Below are 16,654 nucleotides of genomic sequence, written 5' to 3'. Positions count from 1 at the left end.
TCAATGGATTACAGCTGAAATTTTTTTAGCAATGCCAAAAACAAAAACAGAAACAGAATATGAATGTAGAATGATTTTCTAATAGTTTGTTTGTGCTGTAAATTTGAGAAGCGCACAAGTGCATGTGTGACTACTTGCACACATGTAAGTGTGTCACACATGCACTAACTAACTTCTAAGTAAGTTAGTTAACTTCTAACTTACTTAGAAGTTGAGTAAGCATTGGAGTTTGCATGCTCAGAAAAGACCAATCTTTTTGGTCCATGTTGTTTTTGATGCTCAACATCACGACCATGACTGACTTATTTTTCTGCCGATTGTTTTTCAGGATCATGGTTGGCTGCTGGAGTCTGAAGGAGTGAAAGACTGATTGTGCTCCAATGGCATGGAACAACCCACCACTAACTCTACAGCCAAGATGGCCGCAATTTAAACACAGGACTAAGCCATCAGTCATCTCTTGCTCTTCAGCTGGCCTTGGACTGGCGACAGTTCCACGGACCCTCCTTGTCTTACTGCTTGCTGGCCTCAGTACGGCCGGTCCACCGCAGCCAGCTCGCCCGCCTCTCCTGTCCGGACAGCCTTTTATCATTTTCTGGGGCATCCCCGATTCCTCCTGCACCATGAGGCCGGACCCCGCTTCTTTTGGGATGGAACGCGAGGGCCGCGTGGCCGTCTTCTACGAGGACACGCTGGGAAGCTACCCCTATTTTATCGACAAAGACACGAGGGTCAATGGGGGTTTACCGCAGCACACACGGCTGGACAGCCATCTTCAGAAAACTCAGATGGATTTAGATGCAGCTTTGCCTACGCCCAGGTATCTCGGGCTGGGCGTTTTACGCTGGGCCGAGTGGCTACCGCAGTGGTTAAGAAATCGAGAGAAGAAGGCCGTGTATCAGGAAGCATCGAGGAACTTGCTGAAGGCCTTCTTCCCTAACTGGACCCCGGAGGAGGTGGAAAAGTGGTCGCGGGTAAGAAGGGAGAAAGTTTGGCAGATGAGAGCTGAGACATTCACAAAGAGGCGATCGACAAAAACTCTGCAGTGGTGGAGATTAATATGGGATACAATTAAGCCTCCTCGGCAATTTCATAGTTCAAATATTTAGTCAATAGTTGAGTAAGCCTTGCGAGTTTGAAGCTGCACTCTGGCCTTCTTTTGAGAAGCTTAGTTTGATTTAAAAAAAAACGTTTGTCATATTTTGTCCATATTTAAACATTTTCTCACACACCGAGGACATGTATGGTTTGATGAGGCCCCACAATAGCTCTGATGAAAATTTATGGTCCATCCTAGATCACCAAAAATGATTCCCGAGCGCGGCGCCGCTGCTGCTCACTGCTCCCCTCTCCCCGAGGGGATGGATCAAAATCACATGGGGATGGGTTAAATGCAGAGGACAGAGCCCTTTGAGACTGCTTGTGATTTAGGGCTATATAAACTTGACTTGATTGATTGATCTTTTAAGTTGCCCGTCCCTGGCCTAAGGTATTCAGTTCTATAGAGGTTTTTGACTTTGAGAGGGAAATAAAACATTGTTACTAGAATGGCTGCCTATCTAGGACAAGTATGCTCACAATCTTCCTCTTCGGCACACCTACCAGATGCCTTTGAAGACGCAATGCATTCTGGGGCCATAAACATCAATATTTACATTGTCAATACTGTCATATTCATATCAATATAAAAAGCTGTAAAAACCAATATGCAATTACCGTAAACTGCAGATTTCTGTATCTAGATCCCACCCCCATAAGATAAATATAGTGCAGAGCTTTTGGTAGAACATTGATGTGGGGGATGGGGTTGACAGCAGCTAAATCCAGAGATTTAGGTAATCACAAAGACTACAATCGTGCTGGAATGTTCCTTTGCGGAATTAGTAGCGTGCACATTGATAAATGTTTGTGGCATATGTTGCCAGATTGGGAACGTCAACTGCGCTCCCAAACATCAAGCACACAATTAACTATGAGTGGCTTGTAAAGCAAGGTTGTGGGTGGCAATAGAGCACCCATCATACAAGCTAAGCAGCTGAAAGAATCAGGATTCAATTAAAAACTCATTGTTATTCATTTTTCAACATTCAAGTTGAAGGACCATTGACACGATATCTAAATATGACTGTCAAGTTGTCCTGATTTTTTCCCAGTTCTTTGCCCCAACTTGAAAAAGGGCCTTGGTCCTTAGAACGGAAGAACAACTCGTATCTTCCTCTTTTTCCTTTTCTGTTTACAGTTTATTGCAAGGTTAATTAGGGGGTGATTAGGTTGATAACCTTAAACAAAGAAAACTTTGCATTATTTCAAGTTTAACTAAGTTCAGTAAGCATACATAAATCAGGGAAATATGAAGCATAAGTAAAACAACTTAACTGAATGTTTAAACATAAGCATATGCCAAACATCAACATCCCCTTTGCTATTGTGAATACTTCAAATTGATTGATAAACACATAAATAAATACATATAAACACAGTTTGTAGTTCAAACCAAACATTTCAAACAAACTAAGCATTAATGAAACTTAGAACTGTGGCATTCAACTCCATTTCTTACCAGTTTTTTGGGGTTTTTTCTTTGCTTTCTCTGTTTAAGATTTTTTTCTTTCACTGTTTGTTCCCAGGGCGGCTCGGTGGGGCACTGGGTAGCACGTCCGCCTCACAGTTAGGAGGGTGCGGGTTTGATTCCACCTCCGGCCCTCCCTGTGTGGAGTTTGCATGTTCTCCCCGTGTCCGCGTGGGTTTTCTCCGGGCACTCCGGTTTTCTCCCACATCCCAAAAACATGCTTGATAGGCCGATTGAGCACTCTAAATTGTCCCTAGGTGTGAGTGCGAGTGTGAATGGTTGTTCATCTCTGTGTGCCCTGCGATTGGTTGGCAACCAGTTCAGGGTGTCCCCCGTCTACTGCCCGATGATGGCTGGGATAGGCTCCAGCACGCCCACGACCCCCGTGGGGACTAAGCGGTTCAGAAAATGAATGAATGAATGTTTGTTCCCCCAACTAACATGCTGGTCTGCAGGCAATATGGCCATCCCTGGCATCTGACAGAAAGTTTGGTGAATTGTGGTGTGGCTGTTTTTAATCTGCCCCCTGCAGGTTTGGAGTGGATATTTTGAATGCATTTTTTGTCACTCACACACATTCACACCGTCACTCACACACATTCACACTGTTACTCACACACATACACACCGTCATACGTGGGAATCGAACTCACAGTGTCGACACACAAGACAAGCAAGACCGTCTCGTAACCTTCGTTCGCAAAACGCTAGTTTTTTAGTGACACAGAGGGCCAAGAAAATGTCTGCAGGGGCTAGAGCATTTTCCATTCGGGCTCCAGAGCTCTGGAATGCCCTGCCAATGGATATTAGAACTGCTACCTCAGTAGAAACATTTAAGACACGTTTAAAGACGTATTTCTATGATGTGGCCTTTAACCTCTCCCCGACCCCACTCCCCCACCCCTCCCCGGCTGGGGAGGTGGTTAGGTGACACCCATGCTGACGATGGCTATCTAGATTCTCGTGGACCAATTCACCATGAGGGAACTGCAGTGGAATACCCTCCTGGAGGACACTGCCAGGACAATCGAAGGCACCTCCGACAGCTCTTGGCTTTGGCCTGGGCATCCACTTTTTGGTTTCCATATGATGTATTTTATGTGCCCTCTTTGCATCCATTGCAGCCTGGTGATCCTGAAAGGGGGATCCTTCCATCTGTGGTCCCTTCTCAAGGTTTCTCATTTTTCCCCTTGTAGGGTTTTTTTGAGTTTTTCCTTGCCCTTTTGGGAGCCTAAGATCAGGGGATGCTTTGAGAATTATTGTCAATTGATTGTCTATGTGAAGCCCTTTGAGACTGCTTGTGATTTAGGGCTATACAAATAAACTTGACTTGACTTGACTGACTTGACAAGCAAGTGTACCTCGACACCATCAGCCACTCTCTTGAATGCATGATTGCTGCCTGTCAGTTGACGTGACGATGACAACCTAACATTCTGTTAACTTTAAATCAAGTGCACTGATAACATTTACCGAATTTCAATCTATTTATTTATTTATTTATTTATTTATTTATTTATTTATTTATTGGCAACTTAATAATCAAATGTATGACAAATATGCAATTTTTAATTTTCTAATGACTCTTTCACGAGCCCCGTTGAGGAGGGAATGGCAGAGATCATGTTGAACATTTTCAAAACTATTTACATGTTGGAAAAGCAGTCATTTATTACACACTGAAACTGATTATTTTATCCACTATTACATGTACGTATATTAAGTCCACCCATTCCACCCACTGTGGTTATTTCGAGAAAAGTCTATCATTCTGTGCTGCCGGCACCTTGCAGAGTAATCCGAACTGATCCCGTTATCTGATGATCTCCACTTGGTGAGGCAGAATTAAACGTGAGGTCATTGGAACAGAAGGGATCTGGAAAAGTTCAGACAAAAAGATATTGTTACTTTTTCACCATGTACTAAGTGAAATGTTGTAATGGTGAATCTATTATGAACTGGACATTGTTATATAAATAATGAAAATGTATAGCAATTCCTTTTTGAGGACATTTAGCTTGTATACAAATGTATGAGATTTAGGGACTCTTACAAGGATGGAACCTAAAACATCTAAATGCATCAAAAACCTTTTGAACAGGGTTCGCCAGCTGAAACACAAAAGAGATTCAGTAAAAAATTGTTGCAGACCTCCCTCTGAGTCCAGATGCAACTCTGATGGATCATCACACAATAGAAACATGTACTGCTGTCAGATAAGTCATTATTGATGGCCTCTTTTGGAACAACATGTTCCAGTGTGCTCAAGGCAAAAAAAAATTCCTTTTAATATAAGAAAGCTGTAAGTCGATAATGGGAACGTTTCAACTAAAGTGGCACGCTAAAGAAAAAAATTTCATAAAAACATGATGCAGCAATTGTACAAACCTGGATTACATTATGAACATTTATGGATTATATGTTTGGGGCTTTTTTTAATGAGTCGACTCACCTCAGAGGTTTTTCACAACTGCAAAGTGGATCTCACAAAAACCACTGCCTAAAAATGGTGTCAAGGCTTTTCTTTATTGTTAAATATAAAACAGAAATACAAGATGCCGCCTACTCATAATATAGAAAATATTTGACAGTGATCTGCCAATACAGAATTTGTTTAAAAAAAAAAAGAGGACGACCAAATATGACCTAAAGTATATCTATGCCCTTGTGCCAGGTGGACTTTGAGGCAGCAGCCCAGTCAGTAATGATGGAAACCCTGAGAGAAATCAGACGGCTGCGACCCAAAGCATTGTGGGGCGTCTCCCCTTACCCAAGCTGCTACAATGGCGATTCAGCCCAAACCGCATTAGCCAACTACAGCGGCCAGTGCCCCCCTGCTGAAAAGACCCTCAATGATGAGCTTCTCTGGCTGTGGAAGCGATGCTCCGCCCTTTACCCTCTTCTCACCCTGGAGAAGCTGCAGGTGGGTGAAGCCTTTAGGCTCAAAACTTTCAATGTTTTGATTTGATTTCCCTGTTGATATTTCCCACAAAGGTGAGCGGTGTCAGGCTTGTTTTCATCATGGGCCCCATCTAAGTTATGCTTGTCCACAGGGCGTAGTTATGATCAGCAAAACATTAAGTATGCATGAGTAAGCCATAGATCAGAGTTCAGTATGCAAATTTCTGAGGTGGGTTCGCTTTCGCGACAACAAAGGAGCCAAATGTAAAATAAATTGTTGATGTTTTATCAATAACAGATGGAATATTTTCTTTTTAGGAAAGCGCGACATCAATAGTTCATCTTCTGTACAGGAAATGAAGATGTGAAACAACTGTAAACAAGACAAGAGAAAGACACTAGTCTTTTTGGCGAGCCAGAAGCTTTGCTGCACTGCACATAGTTACACAAGCTTATTTTCACCACATCAGGACTTCGTTTTGATTCCAACTTTGTCCAAATCTGTGAGGTCATATCCTCAAGATTCATGATCATGTATTGCTTCTGGTTTTTGTACAAATGTATCAGCCTGACCATTTTTTGTACAGGGTGGAACATCCGGAGGGAAGCTTTATTTGACCAGTCAAATCCAGGAGGCGCTACGGGTTTCCTCTCTGGCTGGAGTATCGTTCGATCTTCCCGTGTTTCCACTGGTCAACAGTGTCTACGCTTCGACCAACACATTCCTTTCTCAGGTGGGATACACGTGCGATTTGGACTCGCATGATGACACAGGCTTCAATGTTCTGAATTCATAGGTCTGAAAAGAGGTTTTTAACGCAGGGATGCATCATACGAGGGCAATAAGAAGGAAATTAGGACGATGACTTGCCACAACATGGCAACGAAGCACAGCTTTTCTATTAGCCACTGCTTTGGCCTGTCGAAAAGAAGCGTCTCCCCTCACTCCAGCATAGTTGCTTGGTGACAAAAGACCACAAGATGACACGAAGGCACTATTATATCATGGCAAAAGGATATTTCAAGAAGTGCACAAAAAGTCTCAGTGTAAAGAATGTTGCTGGCAATCCAATACGGGAAACATTTTCAGTGTCTTTGCACCTTGTCCTCCTTCAGGCAGACCTGGTCAGCAGCATCGGGGAAAGCGCTGCCATGGGAACAGCTGGAGTGGTCATCTGGCAGAGAAGTGAGACCAGGACCGAAGTAAGACATTGTCTCAGTCAGTAGTCAATGCATGGAAAAGGAAAAACAGAGATAGCAGAACAAAATATTACATCTTCATGATTTTTGACTTCATCATTTTCAAAAGGACATTATCAGTGACTGGTGGTGGACTGAAGAAAAAACACTAACTTTACTGATCCGTGTTGACTGCAGCTTCTTTGTCTATTGTTCAATATCAAAAGGGATCTTGTCGTGTTTGGTTTTTTTAATTGAAACTGACTGCTCTTCAAGGAAATCATCCAAAAGGTTCTCATACAAATCAATTTCAATGTGTTTATGCGTCCATATGCAGAGAGAATGTCAGGACCTGGCAGAGTTTGTCCGCAAAGTCTTGGGACCTTACTCTCTCAACGTAACCACAGCAACCGGGCTCTGCTCAGCTTCCCTTTGTGAGGGAAAAGGCAGATGCGTCCGTCAGAATCCGAACAGCTCCACCTACCTCCACCTTCCACCGCCCCCTGACGTGATGGAGAAGGTGTCAAAAACCGTGATTGATGATTGTTGCAATAGTTGCAGGTGTTACACATACTGTAGAAGGCATTTGGTGCATGATTATGATGTCCTTATTGAGGCCTTATTTGACTATGAGCTGTTAATGAAAATGGACAATCCTGTTTTAAATGTAAATCAAATACTAGGATGAAAGTTGTGCGAGCTGATTTGACATGTTGATGTAGTGCACCCACACTTATTCACATTTTTTCCTATGAAATCCATTTTCATCCTCTTTCCTGTTTTTCCATGTATATTTCAGCCTCCTTCCAGATTTCTAAAACATGCATGTTAGGTTCATTTAAATTTCTAAATTCTCGACATAAGGTATGAATGTAAACATTTGTCTATACCTGGGGTGCCCAAGTCTGGTCCTTGAGATTTCTATTCAACCTATTTTAGATGTTTTCCTACTTCAACACGCCAAATGATCAGATCACCAGGAATCTTTGCAGAAGCTTGGTAATAGTTCTGATCATTTCAATTAGGTGTGTTGTTGGAAGGAAATATAAAACAGGCTGGATGAGGACTCTCGAGGACTGGACCAGATCGCACTCCTGGTCTATGCTGTATGTCCCTTGTGATTAGCCAGCAGCCAGTCCAGGGTGGATCCCGCCTCTCGCCCAAAGTCAGCAGAGAGCAACTCTGGCTCGCCAATTATACTAATGACAATAAGCAGAATAGAAAAAGGATGGATGGCAAATATTTTCATTTTCAAGTACTGAATTGTAGTCCCACCACTAAACATTTTCTACCGGCAGGCGGAAGCAGCTAAAGCCACAGACGAGCCCGATCCAGACATCAAGGCAGCTGAACCGGACCCAGCTGAAATGTGGAAGAAAGACTTCCAGTGTCAGTGGTACAAGACTACAGATGGGGACGTCTCAGATCAATCCCCTAAAGATGGAGCCTCTGTCAGTGGGATACTTGAGCAAATTTCCAGAGAGCTCAGAGGGACTGCAGCAACCTTTACAACAGATTCTATAACAAAAGGTGCCTCCACGTTGGAGCCGAGTGGAAGCTCTTCGGCACCGATGAAGCCGAGTGGAAGCACTTCGGCACCATTGGCTTCAAACACTTTCAATGTTTTGTTGTTGCTGGTGACTGCTTGTTTTTTGTGAACTGAAGTAAATTTCAGTTATGAGGATTAAACAGATGTGCCTTTAATCAGGACAGCAGACATATCATGCAAGTCTGTACAAAATTTTCTGAGGATGTGCCAATGCACAGTGATACTGTAGCACTTGTCACTTTTTTCCAGTTGTGGTACAGTATTGGTGGAAAGCTGGTTGAGCAACCTTAACAAAAAAGACATCATACCACTGCCAATAAAACTGATTCCAAACTAACCAAATCTTAAACTGTTTGTATTACTGTTATTAATTTATGTAATCTGAAGTGTTTAAAAATAAAGGTTGAATCATTCAATCTCATAGCAATTTAGCAATGTATCTTTTGCAAGGTGCCTGTTATCATCAGAGCTAACATATGCCTCGATTGGGCCTTAAATAACATTTAAATCAGGGCCTCTATGCAATTTTTTTTGGTACTTCCTCTTAAGGGATAATATAATCAATTGAAATAAATAATACACGACAAATATAAAATTCATAAGCAATTAAGTAGGTAAAGTAACACAAATAAACATCTGGATTCTTTTTTGTATTTTATGATACCCTAGATTCTAGGCAAAATGATACCCTAGGCCTAGGGCCTAGAACAATAAATAAGTAAATAAACACTGGTACAAATAATGAGGTGGTGAAAAATTTTCTTTAAAAAAAATGCAAAGATGAAAAATTAGGTATTAAACTACCAAATGTGAACATGCAAAGGCTTAACTAAAAAAGTATCTACCCCAGCACATGGTCTTATATGGGTTTCCAACTGGGTTTTCGACTGGGTCTTAGATAGTTTCCAAATGGGGAATTTTATGTCAGTCCCACCTGGGCCTTATGCGGCTTGAACTGAACTCTGAATGCTCTTAGTGTGGATTCCTGCTGGACAAATTATATGCAACCCATGTAGGCCCCATTTGTGTTTGCCCATTTAGGACTCCAAGTAATTCTGGTAGCTTCAATGTAGTCATGTGCAAGAACAATGGCAATGCTAGGTGACAGAAGATATGATCCAATTTGGAAAATACTTTTATTAAACTAGGGTGCATGAAAACAAATGCAAAAAATAACCAATGGCGAGGATGTGCAGAAGGTTAGACAGACCGACAAAATGATATCTTAAGGAGTTACCACAGGTCAAACAATTCAAGAGTCAAAGTACTTACGGTGGCAAGAAGAAAAAACAAACTCCATAAGCACATGGAACTTATATGCGCTCGAAAACTACAAGGCACATGGAAACAAGCGATGCAAACATTTGGCACCAGCTTATTGCTGAAACTGCCTTTAAATAGCTGCTGACTGGGACTAGGTGCCAGGTGTGTTGCCCAAACAGTTCTAACTCATGCCCCCTTAGCCCATACACAACCTTTATTGCACCCACCACGTTTACCCAGCTCGAACCCATGCCCACAAATCCAAGATGGGATAGATAAGGAACCCAGTACCTTGCACCACTTCTAGTCCATATATAAGACAATGTGGGCTAAGACAGGTGTGCCCAGGAGCAAAACCAGATGAAACCCATAACCGCTTGGTACCCAGGAAACACTTGAGGCACAACTGCACATGTTGGCTGGGACAAATCTCGAATCAAACGTACTTTGAATGTCTCTGATCTTGCTCAATAACAACGCCCTGAAGAATCACAATACTATACTAAGCTCGTTGACGCCCTCTAGTGGTAGTGAGTCAATTCTGCGTCAACCTCACCCAATCAGGTTTGTGACATGGCAAAGCCGGCCGCCACATAAATACATTATCACCTAGGTTAGGGATGTCAAACTCATTTGTTTCGCAGGCCGCATTGTAGTCATAGCTTCTTTCGGAGGGCCATTATGACTGTCAACCCAAATAAATGTATGAGCACCTCATATTATATACAGTAAAAGCTACAAAACAAACTGACAAATAACTCGTTTTCAAATCAGAAGAGTAAAAACTGGTCAAATATTTAAAAAAAAAAGATAATAAAAGTGAAGAAAATTTGCAATTCTAGCATTTGATGAACAATTTGGCTTCGCGCGGCCCATAAAATGATGTGGCGGGCCGTATCTGGCCTTAATTTGACACCTGTGACCTAACCGTTTTACAAGGCAGGGAAACAGATGAATATAAATTTGATGGGTGACTCACGCTCATTGTACAGCTCACTCTGACGCTAGCACGATTCATTAGGCTTTGATAAAAATGTTGCTATCATAAAGGTCGTTTTTTTATGTAACGTTCCATACTGTAAAAATAAGTCATGTTAATATTAAACTTAAAACAAACGAGTTTGTTACAAACCACAAAGATGCAATGTACACATGGCATTTTCTATTTATTTTTTTCGTCATTCTCAACTTCACACATTTTGAATGACATGTTCAAGATTTTTCCTGCAGCTTTGCATAAAAGTGTATCTTCTCTACTTTGGACTAATTAAAATTTGTATAACCTCTGAACTTTTTGACTTCAGATTTCCACCCGACTAGAAATTAGTTTGTGCATGCAGCTTTCTTCAAAGCCATTTTTAATGTCAATTTCTGGCCAATGTGTGTGTCAGTTTTCCAAAGTCCTTCACACTTCTGAAAATGTGTTGAATGATAAAACCCCATCAGCTGAATGGAAACATCACGTCAAATGTGAGTCAACAACCAAAGTGAATTTATTGAGTGAAATGTGATATACAATATATGATAGGAAATTGGTGACTTTGCAACCAAACGGAAGCTGCAGCCATTCACTTTTTTTTTTTTTTTTGCAGTTCATTAGCACGGTCCAATAGGTGCATTTTGTTATCAAGTTATCTGCAAGTGAATCAATTTGTTTGAGTGGTTTATTGGGTGGACACTGGGCTTATATTATAGTCATAAAAATAAAATAAACCTCACAGAATTGTCTGTACCGGACAGTTATAATGACATTAACTCCAAAACTGTAATTGTGTCTGTCATTGGCTGACGAATTACATACAAGTATTGCCCAGGCAGCCACCTGTGATATGTATTAAGGTTACCAGTTTAACAAAAAGTGTGACATCGTGGGCAGTGAAACATCGATCACTGGCTTTCATTTATCCTTTGAATAACAACCGAGAAACATGGTCCATGTCTTCAAAATGGCGCTTTGGCATTTCCAAGTCACAAGTCTGCAACATAATAACCAAATAAATAAAAAATAAATACAAGCAGCTTTCTGTGATGCTCACCTTTCCCCGTTTGGCCTGCAGTGAAGGATATGGGTGCCTTTATTGCAATTTTTTAAAAATAGACTTTGTTTGAATCTTCCCAGCCCAAAGAAAAGAAAAGTTACTGTCCTTGCAAAAGTGACAAACATCACCCCTCCTCCATGTGAGAAGGAGAGGTTAGTGCAACCTGAACAAAGCTGACTGGACGGATACATTTCCTCCTCTTCAAAAGTCTCGCAACAGTGCGATGGAAAGAATCCGGTTCGATACACAAACGTGATTATCGTTAAATAACGAGCAAGGTCCAAATAATCCAGCATGCCTGGTACTCCGCAAAGATGACCCCATGAGGAAAGAGCGCAGGAAGGTGGAACTCTTGGTGTCAGGGCGCAAACGGCGGCTGGAGTTACTTGCAGATGGCCTCCAGCGCGTCCAAGGTCCGCTTGATGTCTCGGATCTGCGCTGCCAGGATGCCGATGGGCCGCATGGAGCGATCCAACTCCTCACAACGTGCCATCAGCGTGTACATGCCCTGTGGGGATCCCGAAGCAGTACTTTGTCAAACACAATTTATGCATATTGGGACAGTGATGTTGGTCTTGTCAGAATATGGCCGATCACCTTAATACTCATGTCCACAGACTCCCCCAGGCTGTCCACTGAGTCTCTGTATGTCTGAATGTAGCCCACGCTCAGAGCCGTCATCTGCTCAGAGATACGGGGACAAGGAAGACATCATTTGGTACAACAAATCACGGTGGAGGAAATAAACGTGTTCACAGGTCGTCAAGCCTCACATTCTGGATGGTTCCGTTGAGGCTGTGCATCATCACTTCCACACTCCGTGCCACTTCTTGAGTGTGTTTCTGCAGGTCGACAAGGACGCTCGGATCAATGGGCGGGATATCCGCCGGTCGTCGTGACAACCCTCGGCTACGGTAGATGGGACCTGAACAATCCGCTGCCGATAAATTCACATTTCAGACATTAGAAGAAGAGACCAAGATCAGATATTCTTTTAATTTCAGATGACAGACGATATCTGTTTTCCTATCACTGAAAATGACATTTTACAAATAAATTAACTTAGTTGGGTTTTTCTTTTTTTAATCGTCTTCAGTAGTCTAGCACAATTGTACTTTCCCAAAGGACATTTGGAGTTTCTTTACATTCTCACATGTGGTAGTTGAGAGTCCAATCACCAACTAGCGGGGAACACTGATTACCGTAATTTTTGGACTATAAGTCGCGTTTTTTTTCATAGTTTGGGTGGGGGGGGGCAACTTATACTCAGGAGCGACTTATATGTGTTTTTTTTTCAAAAAATTTTACTTGATCATTAACACATTACTTACTAGTACAGTTGATCACCTCACTCATTTTAATACACTGAAAAAACGAATAAAGCAATTCACACTTTAAAGCACAATATTCAAGTTCATGAAACAAATAAACAAAACAAAAAAAAACAACTGAAAAAGAAATATAGTTATTTTCAAACTAAACTGAACGAGGGTGATTTAAATTTCACCATTGGCCGTGACGCAACAAATGGGAGGGGAAAGCGCTTTTTTTTTTAGTTTTTAAAAAGCACAGGTCTGGTGAAGAGAATTTAGTGTGGTGATGTAAAAAAAAAAAAACAGTAGGGGCAGCAATGCAATTTAGGATGCAAGCTCTGCTTGTGATGGACAGCATGCGAGCACACATCACGCCAGACATGCAAATCACGAGTCCGACGGCACGCGTACGCGGCATTGTTTACACGATCGATGATCGACGTATTTTATGATTTGGAGTGACAGATGGTTTGGTAATATTGTTGCGATATGATAGTTATTTGAAATATACTTTATATATCGTTATATGGGTCAGTGGAATAATTAGACATGCAAATAACGAGTCCGACGGCGCGCGTACGCGGCATTGTTTACACGATCAATGATCGATGGATTTTATGATTTGGAGTGACAGATGGTTTGGTAATATTGTTGCTATATGATAGTTATTTGAAATATACTTTATATATCGTTATATGGGTCTGTGGAATAATTAGACATGCAAATCACGAGTCCGACCGCGGGCGTACGCGGCATTGTCTACACGATCGATGTATTTTATGATTTGGAGTGACACAGATGGTTTGATAAACGTGTTATTTATGTAATAATCATTTGAATAACTCTGGATGTTACGTTAGGTCCGTTCTCAGCCTCTCGTTTGTGTATGTCACGTTAGCATACCGTATCGTTTAGCCTGTTGTTGCTGGTTTGTGTCTGTTTTTGGCGTTGGATTTTGACAAATAAATTAGCCCCAAAAGTGCAACTTATACTCCGGAGCGACTTATATATGTCTTTTTTCACGTTATTGTGCATTTTATGGGTGGTGCGACTTGTTCTCCGGAGCGACTAATAGTCCGAAAATTACAGTAATCGAGTTCCACGCTGTCCATAATGTGACAACCCATCCACAGAAAAAAATCTGTTGCCGTCATTTCATTTTGAGTGCACTAAGATGATAAAGGGCGTAATATTGCGCACTGGAACGACTTTAAAAATATGGTGTTAGTTTTTCGTTGATTCCACGACAATCGAGTAGATTAATCCTCTCATGTCTGTGTTTTCATTTTTTGCCAACCACATTTTCTCTCATTTATTTTACTTTCCCACTGCAAAAGATAAAATAAAAAAAATAGTTGTACAGGTTATATAATGGTGACAAGTTTGGAAATAATTTCTGATTTTTATATTACAAAAGCTGGCATTTTACTTTTTATATCCCCCCGAAGCTGCAAAGGCTTTTCAGCTAAATTCGACCACATAACGGAGAAACAAATATCTTTGCTCCACTTTCATACTCACAGTCACTGCAGTCCAGACTGGGCTTTGAGCTCATCTTGATCTTCTGCTCCAGGTTCTTGGTAATGAAATTGGTGAGGTCTCCCTCATGGCTGACTGTGCCCTCCAGCTCCAGGGCTGAGGAGATGGTTGCCCGTCGACCCTCAGATTGGCCGCCTCTGCCTGCCCCCCGGGCACCTACTCCACCTAATGAGGAGTGACCAACATATTATGTTTAAAAGTGCAAGCCCTTAGTAGTTGTTTAAAAATCCTGCTTATACCTCCACAAGCTTGGCTGATCTCATCCAGGCTCTTGCTGTCCTGCATCCCTCGAACGTTGCGGACCCACACCTGGGCCATGACGTGAGGGGGGCAGGGGGTGTCGTCGGAGGGGAGAAGAGGAGATGGCGGCGGGGAGGAGGTGCTGGGACCCGGCGCTGAGGAGGAGTAGTGACGTAACGACTAGCACGTATGTGCAGAGGTAAGTCAAGGAAGCAGAAGCAGAGAGGACTTCAATTAGCATGTCAGTTACACACATTTAAACAAAGATAGGCGCCAAAAACCTCACCTCAAGCTCCTTTTTCTCTCCCGTGGATTCATTGCACCATTTCTTGTCATTCTTCTCATCTTCCTCCTCATCCCGTTTCTCTTGCTCCTCATCTCCGCTGTCCATGTCTGTGCCAATCGGATGTCCTCTCCAAGATGAATGTTCGGACAGCGCTTTCCCTGAGCGATCCTGCCGCAGAGGCCGCATAGCCCCCAAGCCCGCAGGACAGATGACAGTGTCTTCAGTGTGTCCAGTGCGTGTGTCCTCAGAGGGGGAGAGGTCCATCTCATGAGATGAATGTGGAGAATAATGACCCATTTTTGTATCCAAACAACGCCGCTCATGTACTCTGATTTCTGCACCCATGTGGTTCTCTGTGTGTCCGTGGGAGGCATCCTCTGACCCCTCTTCGGGAAAGTTCTCCTTACGCCGCACACAATTCAACGAGCCTGCGACACGAGGAGTGTTTTCCGAGGAAGGAGGTGTCGCTACCCCATTTGCCATTTCTGGCACCTCTGTGTCAATCACAGGGGAGCGACTCATCCCTCCACCCGCTGAAGGAGAGAGAACATCTTACATTAGTTTCTTTTTAATCAAACTTCTAATTTTCTTTTAATCAATCTTTTCATTCCTAAATCAGTGATTCTCTCAGGGTGCAACAGTGACAATAAAAAATACCCACATTTTACAACAATGCAAATTTTGGTTTGTGGGATGAGAGAGTTTTCTAAAATGCATATTGAACACTGGACTACGGTATAGTACTTACAAAATGCCGTACGTCGCTGCTGTGGTAACAGAACTTGGTTGTAAACTCAGGACCCCCCCCCCTTCAGCCTAAATCACAAGTATCATAGTTCAAGTCAACGACAGTACCCAAAACTGAATGTAACTATGTAGTCATCAAAACAGCGCATCGTGGTCTGTTAAATGGCTCATCAAAGCCTCCTATACATCTGGCTCCAGCTTTATGACTGTCGTTTAGCTAAGAAAGAAGCCTCGATCAAATTCAACTTTATTAGCACTAGCATGAAATCACATGACATGATAATATATGCCGTTGCGAAGTCGCCTCGACGTTTAAGAAAATGGTGAAACACAAACCACTGTAAACGAAAACGCATTAGGAGGGCAACTCAAATGCTGACATTGAAAATGCTGCCATTTGGCCGCCCTGTTAGCTGCCTGTCAATACATGGAGAGTTGCCTAATTTAATGACATTTAGCATCTTAGCATCGACCAGCTAAGGGCCTCTCAAAAGACAATGACGATTGCATGCAGCTGCGTTAAAGGTGCATTCTATGGAATTTATATACAAATACTCATATTTGTTTTCATACCAATTCGGCACTTAATTCGATGATGTAAACGATCACTATGGTTGTTTACGATGTCATGAAGCAGAGTATCTAAGAAGTCCGTTCGGAAACTCCTTCCCCGCAAACAGTGACGGTTTGGTTTCCGCCTTAAACTAAAATAAATAGTTCCGCATGGAATATTTTCTTTTCTTTTTTCTTCTATAGTGTATGGGAATATAGTAAACATTGAAAAACGGAATTATAAAAGGAAAAATTCATTCATTAATTTCTCACCTTTATTATTACTTCATTGATATTTAATCATATTCATTAATAATTTGTTAATAACTAATGTATTTATTTTAAGGAGTAAAACAAAATTCATCCATCCATCCATTTTCTGAACCGCTTTGTCCCCACAGGGGTCGCGGGCGTGCTGGAGCCGTCATCGGGCAGCAGGCAGGGGACACCCTGAACCGGTTGCCAGCCAGTCGCAGG

General features: G+C 42.1%; 2 protein-coding genes across 2 annotated transcripts; one reads left to right on the top strand and one right to left on the bottom strand.

The window, feature by feature from the left end:
* Positions 1-380: 380 nt before the first annotated feature.
* Positions 381-8,380, top strand: LOC147061456 (hyaluronidase-2). The gene is made up of 6 exons (XM_085919643.1): positions 381-974; positions 5,244-5,492; positions 6,058-6,204; positions 6,587-6,673; positions 6,987-7,169; positions 7,948-8,380. Exons 1-6 carry the CDS (start codon positions 381-383, stop codon positions 8,305-8,307), a joined length of 1,620 nt encoding a protein of 539 aa, XP_085775769.1. The 3' UTR covers positions 8,308-8,380.
* A 2,550-nt stretch (positions 8,381-10,930) lies between these two features.
* On the bottom strand, positions 10,931-16,291 carry borcs6 (BLOC-1 related complex subunit 6). The gene is made up of 7 exons (XM_085927853.1): positions 16,199-16,291; positions 14,879-15,411; positions 14,592-14,772; positions 14,335-14,517; positions 12,274-12,437; positions 12,098-12,181; positions 10,931-12,008 (listed from the first exon to the last, which is right to left on the bottom strand). The coding sequence occupies exons 2-7, from the start codon at positions 15,398-15,400 to the stop codon at positions 11,883-11,885; spliced, it is 1,260 nt and encodes a 419-aa protein (XP_085783979.1). The 5' UTR covers positions 15,401-15,411; positions 16,199-16,291; the 3' UTR covers positions 10,931-11,882.
* Between the last annotated feature and the right edge of the window lie 363 nt (positions 16,292-16,654).

The sequence above is a fragment of the Syngnathus leptorhynchus genome, chromosome 1 (genome assembly GCF_054491065.1).
Source record: "Syngnathus leptorhynchus isolate UIUO chromosome 1, UIUO_Slep, whole genome shotgun sequence".
Classification (NCBI taxonomy): Eukaryota; Metazoa; Chordata; class Actinopteri; order Syngnathiformes; family Syngnathidae; genus Syngnathus; species Syngnathus leptorhynchus.
This window is presented reverse-complemented; position numbering and strand designations above follow the sequence as displayed.

Excerpts from the sequence above, each read along its gene's own strand:
- LOC147061456 (XM_085919643.1), top strand. The coding sequence starts at position 381 with ATGGCATGGAACAACCCACCACTAACTCTACAGCCAAGATGGCCGCAA. Across the intron at positions 975-5,243 it reads AGGTGGAAAAGTGGTCGCGG|GTGGACTTTGAGGCAGCAGC; the intron begins GTAAGAAGGGAG and ends CCCTTGTGCCAG. Across the intron at positions 5,493-6,057 it reads TCACCCTGGAGAAGCTGCAG|GGTGGAACATCCGGAGGGAA; the intron begins GTGGGTGAAGCC and ends TTTTTTGTACAG.
- borcs6 (XM_085927853.1), bottom strand. The coding sequence starts at position 15,400 with ATGAGTCGCTCCCCTGTGATTGACACAGAGGTGCCAGAAATGGCAAAT. Across the intron at positions 14,518-14,591 it reads GATCAGCCAAGCTTGTGGAG|GTGGAGTAGGTGCCCGGGGG; the intron begins GTATAAGCAGGA and ends ACTCCTCATTAG. Across the intron at positions 12,438-14,334 it reads CAGTCTGGACTGCAGTGACT|CGGATTGTTCAGGTCCCATC; the intron begins GTGAGTATGAAA and ends ATTTATCGGCAG.